Source organism: Sprattus sprattus (genome assembly GCF_963457725.1).
Source record: "Sprattus sprattus genome assembly, chromosome: 19".
Taxonomy (NCBI): Eukaryota; Metazoa; Chordata; class Actinopteri; order Clupeiformes; family Clupeidae; genus Sprattus; species Sprattus sprattus.
In genome coordinates this window covers 11,798,483-11,807,946 of record NC_137917.1, presented here as the reverse complement: position 1 = coordinate 11,807,946, position 9,464 = coordinate 11,798,483, and the positions used below count along the sequence as shown (strand labels likewise).

The following is a 9,464-nucleotide window of genomic DNA, read 5'->3' as shown; positions in this document are numbered from 1 at the left end:
CAGAGCTGGCCGATCAGTCACTGCTCTCTGCAGATGTTGGGGGGTCCGGCAGGATGAAAGTCCACATGGGGGCTAAGCAAACAATGTGTCTATATACTTTTCCATCCCATTCAATTTAAAATGCTGATCACATCCCTGTAACTTTTAAATACTCTGTAAATGAGGTAAAGCTCACACATATACACTCATTAAGCTCTGCTGAAGTCATCTCATTCTTTAATTTCATAGGACGGAAGAGTTGATGATGAGTGAGGTGTACAGTGTTCAACACAAAGGCGAGCATATTAGCAAACTTGTGTTCAAGGCCCATTTATTCATTCATAAATTAAGAAAATATAACATTCATTCATGACATTATATTTACATTTTTTTCTGAACACTAGGGATAATGCACACATGTATTGGTCTAAGAACAGTATGTTAGCGCTTAAGTGTTTTTGTGAGAATGATTAAATCATAAATGTTGTTGGTAAGTGCTTCAAATGTCTCAACTTCCCCCAAATAAGATAAGTCTGGCATCTTACTAGTAAGAAAGCAATCATATTTAAAATACAAATATGAATGTACATGTTTGCTTACATCATGCTTGATTTAAATATATGTAAAAAAAAAAGGTAAGTATTTGATAAATGAATCTGTTTGGGGGAAGGTATTACCAAGTTCATTATACATGTTTTACTTTGAAACAACTACAGAGTCAATCTTTCATCACATACTGGGCTCGAGGACCGAAACAAACTCAACCACAGAGAAAAGGGAGGCAGTTTCATAACAAACACAAGTTTTATGCTTTTTACCTTTACTGAACAATATTTTGAACAAAAGCAGAAAAGGTTTATTCTTTGGTATGTTGCTAACATATTTTTGTGATGTTTCATTCAAATCAGTGGTTCAGATTGTGAATTCAGACATCAAATTACAAATGGCTGTATACAGCACAAACATTGGTCTGTTAGAATTACGACAGGATCTTATATTTTGTAGTGCTTAGACCAAATCACATAGAGGATTAGCCCTCTGGTTGTATTCTGGTTCATCAGTACTATATTCATTATAGTCCAAAGCATTTATCTAGCAAATGCCCGCTCATTCATTTAACATAAAAACAGCTTTTCCTACTAATTTGTGTACTAATTTGTTGATACAAAATATACTGAAATTATAGGTTTTTTAAAGATGCCTATAAACGTCCAAATTATTCCAACTGTTATTCCAATTCAACTTAATTCCCAACATACTAAACCCAACAAAAAGACAAACAACCTACACAACAACAAAAAACATAAAAGCCTCAATCAAATCACACAAGGCAACCATGGAGTTCCTCTATATCAAGTGCAAATTGTATCCACCTATAAGGAATTATAATCCCACGGTATATCTGGGTAAAGGTAAAGGTAAAGGTTTTGACGAAAGGTTTCCAGGGTAATTTTGGTCCCCACATTAATTTCACTGACAGCTGCATCATTAGTTTGGCTTCACTGGTCATGGCTGAACATGGTGTGTTTATTCAAAATGGGCCATTCCCGTACCAGCAAACTAGATGAAGGCTGCAGAGCAAATTGGAAAGTGCTGAAGGTCTGCAACTGAATTAAAGCCGTCATCATTTCTCTAATGTATCTGTAAAATGTGCCTTAAATATTTTCATTGCAAAAAGTACATGCTTCTTAAGAAAATAAATACAGCACCAAAACATAAAAACTAAACAATTAAAGAAATTTGGTGATCACTATACTTGCTCCATTATCAGCTGTTAAGTTGAAAAAAATGAAATTTTCATCATGATCATCATGCAATAAAAAGCTTTATCCAGCGTTAACATAAAACTTAATGGTCATCTCTCATGTAGCCTGAGAAACCAAATTAGGGAGAGGACTTCTCTTGGTCTTCAAAGCCATGCTACGCACAGCACTCTCACAGCACTGGTCCCTGTAACAACACCAAAGGCCCTACACACACCTCCCCCTGGTGCTGAATCCCATTCCAACATCCTTCTACTACCAACCGCATCCTCCTCCTCACTCCACACAAACACACACACACACACACACACACAGACATCACTCATCCTCCTCCCCAGGTTGGCCTTCAGAGATGTCCTGGGATTCCCTGGAGTCCTCAATAGATACGTGTTCGACGGAGACAATGCCCGTCAGCAGGGCGTAGCTCAGCATTGCCCCCAGGGCAAAGAACAGCGACAGCAGCTGCTTGCGCTTCTTGTTGGGCCCACTGTCCAAGTCGCTGCCCTCAGGTGGAGTGGAGATTTTGTGCGCTGGGCCTTCTGCATGTGAAGAAACACTTTTAGTGACATGCCGTGATTGCTATGACTACGTTTGAAATGAATCTAGGTAGTGGCACTCTGGGTTTGTTCGTTTGGCAATAGCACTCTTAAGATGTTCCCCATTGCATCGGACCTTGGAAAATAACCAGGCTGTATCGGTTTTACTGTGCTTTAATGCCTAATGTCAATACTTCAATTACTTTAAACTTGACACGCTTCACTAGTGTAGTTACAGCTTTATAACAAGCATCGCATTAAAATGATCAGTTACTTCAGGCCTATTAAGTTAAATAAATATAGTAAGTCTAGCATTTACTGCTTAAATCACAAGTAAAGCTTAAAATATGCACACAAAGAGCAACAGGAATTTGGCTTTAACAATCAGGGGGCTTCTCCAACTGACCATCGAGCTCACTGGGGAAGTAGAGAGTGAGGATGTTGGAGCAGAATTGTGTCAGGTTGTCCAGAGACTGCAGATGCTGCTGGAGTTGACCGCAGGGCAGCTGGATCTTCAGCAGAAGCGCCAGGTAGCCAAATACATGTGCATCCAGAGATGAAGGTCTGAAATGACAACATGATGAACACAGAATGATTGGTATGAGAAAACTGTATACAAAGTGTGTAGTCTCAGTCAAATTGGTCAATTAATGCATCTTAATATATGAGTCTTCCACGAGAAGGATGGAAGAGAAAATTCATGTTTCATGTAACACACATATTTAGAAAGACATTTTTAGGGAAATTAAACAGCAGGCAAATACATGAATACAAATAATCTCTAGCTCCCTTTTTTTAAATTTTTTATTCCTTGTACATTACTGAGATAAAACTTTGTCGGACTCACGAATCACCAAAGAAGAATTTGCTGGAGCCGAGACGCTGTGAAAGGAGATCCATGCACTCCTGGGCGTCATGGTAAAGCTGGAGAGAGATGTGAAGACGGGAAAAAAACTAAACTGAAAGACATAACTACTGAATGGCAGATCAGACCAACCTCTCAGACACTACTTTATTTCCCAGCCATAATAGTGGTGGTGCCTGTCCTCCTGAGGACCATAAATCAAGTGGATCGGCACACAGGCAGATCCTGGGGCAACAATCCACATGCTCACCACATTTGCCTCCATTACGTCAACGTGTGCCGGGAGCGTGGGGATGAATAATGTGCCTGCGGATCCCTACGGTGCGCTTCACCGCCACCACGACTGAGGCATGCAGAGGCACCCCCCTCAATCACTGATGGAAACTACAGTGGCATTTCTCTGCGCAGAACACCCCACCCCCACCCCCACCTCCATGTCTGCACAAAAATTTCAAACCCAGTACCTCAACTGGTTGACCATGGAGAGAGCTAGACCCCAACTTTGAGGGATCAAAATTACATGTCTTGAAAGGAATGTGGCCTAGATCATTTGGTATAGAGGAGTCTTCCTGACAAGATGTGTAGATGGAGAAATGTTACGTTTCAGACTTATTAAGCAATACACAGTCGCATCTGATTAAACTGCATTCATTTCCAAGGATGCAAAAGAAAGAACTGTTTACATTTTCACAACAAATGAGTTGGTGTAAATACCAATATGCAGCCAATGAAATGCTACCCAGACATGCCCTGGTTATTTTCTAAGCGGTTGAGCAACTGGTTCTTTTTTGTGTGGGAAGGCAAGTTAAATGTCAAAAGTACTATTGAGGTCACGGGTTAAAGGTTGTGTCCCCAATAAAAACTGGGTGAATTTTCGTGTGTCTAGCTGACATTTTCATCAAGTTGTCTCCAGACTGTTAACTCGTGTCTCACTAAGTGCTCTAGTCACGTTTGTCCCAGTGAGGTTGCTCAGGCCCCCTTGACTCCTTCTGCTCCCCCTTGTCTCGACCACTCACCTCCTTCTCCACCTCCTCGCCAGACTCAAGGGCCTCGTCCCCCTTGATGAGGCGCAGGCGGGCCAGCTGCTGCCGATGCATGTGGCTAGGCAGGAAGAAGTTCAGCGGGAAGGGAATGTTGTCGCCATGCCAACGGCGGGTCACCTCTACATAGTTCTTGGGGTCCACCCACAGAGTGTAGATCTAAAATGGGGAGGTGGGGGTGGGGGTGGGGGTGGGGGGGGTTGTGTTTGGTCACCAGAGAAAGAAAGATACAGGGCGCACTTCCTTTTCCTTTGGGTTGAACCTCTCGATTTGCTAATAAAGGATGATAAATGAAGGTCGATCAGACCCTGGGTAGATCCAAAGAGGGAGTTCAGCTGCATCAGTCATTAAGTGGAACAAAAAATGATGCCAGTTAAAGCCAGATGCCAGTGATACACAGTTATAACAATAACAGTGAGGCTGTGACAGAGCTTTCCTTTAAAGAGTCATATGCTGTAAGATGCAGACATAATCCTGGATGTTAGAGAAGCAGCATCTGCAGGAGCTGCACTTAAGCACTGGCTTGTGCAGACATTCCCTTGCAGGGCACTGTCCCGCTGGGGTAGACTGACAGGAAATTTTTAGGTATTTCCTTTAACAAGAGTTGTAAAAGGTCAGGAATAATGGCGGTGACAATCTGCTAGACTTTCATGAAGGGGAAGAACTGAGGTTTGGCAAAACACAGCAGTACGTTTTTATGGTTTCAAGGTCCAAGAAAGAATAGAAAGGAAAGTGATGCAAATGGAGATTTCAGATGGTTCATGACGGGAACAATGTAAAGTTACAGAGAAAGCTCTTTGTGATTTTCATGTATCTTTGAGTTATTTGAGATAAATTGAGATCAAAGAGTGGGGGATGGTGAATAGGGTTCCCCTCCTGGAGACTCATGTCTGTGGAGGTTTGCTCTCACGGTGGTGGTGAAATGAATGGTGTCAGGCTTGAGGAGGGGAGGTTCTCTAACCACATGTCTGCAGAGATATGCCTGACGCCTTTGTGTTTGCGCCAGGGGTGTTCAGGCCCTGGGCTTTGTAAAGCGCCTTGAGACAATTTTATTGTTTCGGTGCAATATAAATACAACTGAATTGAACAGAATTTGCAACATGTTTTATCAAATTAAATCAACACTCCACACAGAAACAGAAGACAGAGAAAAAGAGAGAGAAAGAGAGAGAGAGAGACTGACCAGTGCAGGCATCAGCTTCTCCTCCACCAGGGATATGAAAGCCAGGGTGTCTGCTCCCTCTTTTGCTGAGAGGTCAAAGTCTGCATTGTACTTCTACAAGAGCAAAAAAAAAAGACACTGTTGTTATCCTTCACCAAGGGTACACTTTGGTGGGCAGTAATAATTGCCATTTAAATCTTTACAGTAAGTCGTTCACCAGACTTTTTATTCAGAACTCATGAATGGTACCGTGATGGCATAAATTTATCTTCATATGCACGCCATGGGAGTTGACCCTATGACCTTGATAATTCAAAAGCTGTGGTCTACCAATGATGCATTGCATGAGTTAAATTTCACAATTTTAATTGCAGGTGATTTTGTGCAGTAACAACAAACCAACTCGGCTGGATTGTACCATTAGAATTCCTCAACACTGCCCAAAACACATCAGTGAATGAAGTGAAAAGAATAACCCAATGATATTGTTCCAGGCTGCTTTTATTGCATTTTTACCTCCTAATCCCAAATCAGTGGGACGGCACCATTACACAACAGTCTAACAAGGTCAGTGGACTTAACAACACCCTTTCATTTGCCAACGCCGTGTCCCCAGCATATAATGAATCATAAAACAATGGTTAATAAAAAAAATAATAATAATTCAACCCAGTTCTGCAGATGGTGAGCCCAGAAGGAAGTCCACCTCTCCTCTCTTGGGAAAAGATACTGCCAAAACTTGTTAACGGTGTAAAATGTGGATTAGTACGACAATTCAAGAAGGTCAGCCAACTATTTTCCACATCAAAACATCCTGAAGATGATGACATGTTGGAAGGATTGACCCCTGCAGTTGTAAACTCAGGAGAAGGTGGTCATTATGCGGTGTCCTCGAAGGTTTGTCTTTGTTTAACGACATGGAAGAACTGACAGTGAAATGAAAAATGTTTGATGCCTGCCAGATAGTCTAAGCCTGTCCAAGTGTCTGAGTGTGTGTGAGTGTGTGTGTGTGTGTGTGTGTGTGTGTGTGTTTGTGTGTCTGAGTGAGTGTGTGTGCGTGTGTGTGTGTGAGTCGTGGGACGCCATGGGAGTTGACCCTATGACCTTGATCATTCAAAAGCTGTGGTCTACCAATGGAGCATTGCATAAGTTAAATTTCACAATTTTAATTGCAGGTGATTTTGTGCAGTAACAACAAACCAACTCGGCTGGATTGTACCATTAGAACACACACCATGTCCCTTTTGTTCCAGACATAGACAAGCCTGGACCCCTCCCTACCTCTACCCACCCTTTGACATGGAGACGATTTCATCGGACATTTTTCCATCACTTTAAAGGCCTTTATCAATCTTCACTATGGTTTTACACACCAAAACCCACTACTCAACTTCAGTACAAGGACAGTAACTATGGCTGCTCATGACTTCCAGCTGGGTCACGGGATAGGACCTGATGGCAGATGGTGCTAGAGGCGACAGTGAGCAGTATGTCCTCTAGGGGCGACGGTGAGCAGTATGTCCTCCAGGTGGTTCGATGGTTCAGACCTTATGAAACTTGGATGCCAATGCTGAAGTGCTCTTTGAAATGTTTAGGCACATGCCACTCTATAAAGAGGCTGAACAACATTATGTTCCCATTTTTACTGGTCGCCTTTTGCTTTCCTACTCTGGGGGAAGACAGGGTTTGTGGTAAGTCTATAAGAGAGGCAGTTTACCTGTTTCCTGAATTCAATGATGATCTTACTGGGCTGCGAAAAGCTTCCATTCTCTCCAGTCTTCAACGCTGGGAGAGTACCTGGAGGAAGAGACCAGGCAGGATACTTACTTTGGCATTTCCCAATTCTACATTAGGCCCTAGTTCTATCCTATCTGTGAACTCACAATGCTGGGTGACTTACAATCAAATCAAATGGGACTAAAGAGACTTGAGCTCGTCATATGTGACACAGCATATTACCAACTCCCAATACACTCCCAGCGTAATTTGGCTGTTTCACAAACAGAAAACTGTGGGGAGTTTTTTCTCATGCAGAGCCCATAGCGAGTGAGGTGATCAATATTATGAAGATATGCTTGGAATGTTTTCATATAAATGTATTTCAAACAAGTGATGGGGTCCAAGAATATGCTAAGAAAAACCTTGAATGCCATCTTTACCTGTAGGACTTCCCCAAGGGTTGGCAGTCTTGTGAAGTTTGAGGGGTACTCCTGCAAACCTTGCATAAGCCTGAGAGATGAAAGCAAGAGGGAAATGAAAGAGAAACAGAAGAAAAACGAGGGAGGAGTGAGATGAGAGAGAGAGAGAAGAGAAAGAAAGACATTTGTTTAGTCCTGCCATCTTAACTGTGGGTTGTTACAGCCAGTACAACAATGGTCTTCCATGCCAGGCACGCTTCCATGTGTTTAAATCAAAAACCAGGCCAAAGCACAGGGGAACTGAGCCAGGAGTGCCAGGAATGCCTCCACTGGCATGCCAAAACGTTAACACCTTACTTACGATAAGCTGTGGCTTAAAAAACAGCGAGACACCGAACAACCAGTGAAAAAAATACAGTGACTTCAGGAAACCAACATGCTACACACACCTGGGTGTCGGACATACATCAGGAAAAGAACAGGCGGTGGTGGTACAGACGGCTCGCCGATTCCCCTCAGCCCTAACACAGACAGAAAAACTCACACAGGAGTTTCCACTGACGGCCTCTTTTTCAGAGCAGGAAACTTTCTGACAGGCCATGAAGTATTTCTTCAGTGAAGCTTGTAAAACTGCAGGTCTTCAAAATAATTTCCAGCAGTTAAGGCTTCTGTTTTTTAAACCTTTTTTTTCTTTAAATAAGGAAAATGTGTGTATAGTTGAACACTAGCCTTAAGGGAGTCGCCTCTACATTTTTTGGGCCGGGGGAGACACCCCATGATGAAAAAGCAGTAGAGGAGAGTGGGGTGATAGTCATGTGGGACCTTTTTTCACTCACTGTCACAAAAACAGAGAGAGGGGGAGGTTCATGTACATATACAATGTCAACCTCTGGTGAATAAGTGCCAGATTCACCTCAGTAGCTAAGGCCGTCACAAAATACACAAACGAAAAGTCAGAGCACCATGGTAAAGGGCAAATAATAAAAACAAGGCTATGCTGACCAAACTCAATATTTAACAAAACAGAGGTGCCCTTCAGGTTGTTTGAAGCATGATTAGCCTACACAAAAAAATGAATGACCATTGCCTAAGATTTTACTCCTAATAAAACTTAAAATTGGACTCTGCTGTTGACAGTTATTTCAGTTAGTGGGTTTTCCATTTTAAAATATTGACAGAGCAGACGCCTTCCAGAGAAAGCTCACTTCAGTTGTGCACTTAAAGCATGTCAAAACGCAAAAAAAGAAAGCTTAAGCCTGCAAGCAAAAAATCAAACATGTTCCTCCCCGCAGATAGGGACTCTGCCCTGCGAGGTGCCATTTGGCCCTCCTCCCACTGACTAATGCCAGCAGATGTGAGAGCTTACAGAGGGGGGATGAGACATGGGAAGCCAAGCCAAGGTTTTGTCAATGGAAAAAATTACAGTGTTTGGAAGACAGTTATGAGGGCGGAGGAATGGACCCAGAGCAAAATGGAGTGCAGTAGCCCTCAAAGCGGAACAGGAATGGGGGGGATTGGAGATGGAACTTTGTGGACAGAAATTAGGTAAGGAGGAACAGCTTTTTCCTCCTGAACTTTGACTAGGCTACTCATCTGCAAGGATGGTCAAATCTGGCATGAGAAAGTGAGAGAAAAATCACAAACACTAAAATACAGCACAATGTAGTACAGAGGGGGGAAGGCCTACTAGCCTGCGTTACTACCCCATATCAGGAGTGAACTCTAATTAGGCATGGCTGGGGAGAAAATTACGCAAACACAGCTTCAATTTAGCTGACTTGCCTACCTCATAAAAACCTGAGGCAAAATGTATGGCATCTTTATGCTTTCGTTGTACGGGAAGAGAAACATTAAATGTGAAGTTGGTTTGTTTGGCACACCTGCAGTGTCAGGCCAGACTGTACATGCAGATGGAATGGGTTGCCTGACTTCATGGAAACTAGAACTTATTCCATCATGTTGATACAACAGCGACATTCTT

General features: G+C 42.6%; 1 protein-coding gene across 1 annotated transcript; it reads right to left on the bottom strand.

The window, feature by feature from the left end:
* Positions 1 to 445: 445 nt before the first annotated feature.
* Positions 446 to 8,084, bottom strand: mtx1a (metaxin 1a; the record flags this gene model as incomplete). Its single annotated transcript, XM_080858008.1, has 8 exons — positions 446 to 2,281; positions 2,685 to 2,842; positions 3,126 to 3,202; positions 4,160 to 4,342; positions 5,367 to 5,459; positions 7,063 to 7,142; positions 7,505 to 7,574; positions 8,028 to 8,084. The coding sequence occupies 8 exons, from the start codon at positions 8,082 to 8,084 to the stop codon at positions 2,061 to 2,063; spliced, it is 939 nt and encodes a 312-aa protein (XP_080714134.1). The 3' UTR covers positions 446 to 2,060.
* Positions 8,085 to 9,464: the final 1,380 nt, after the last annotated feature.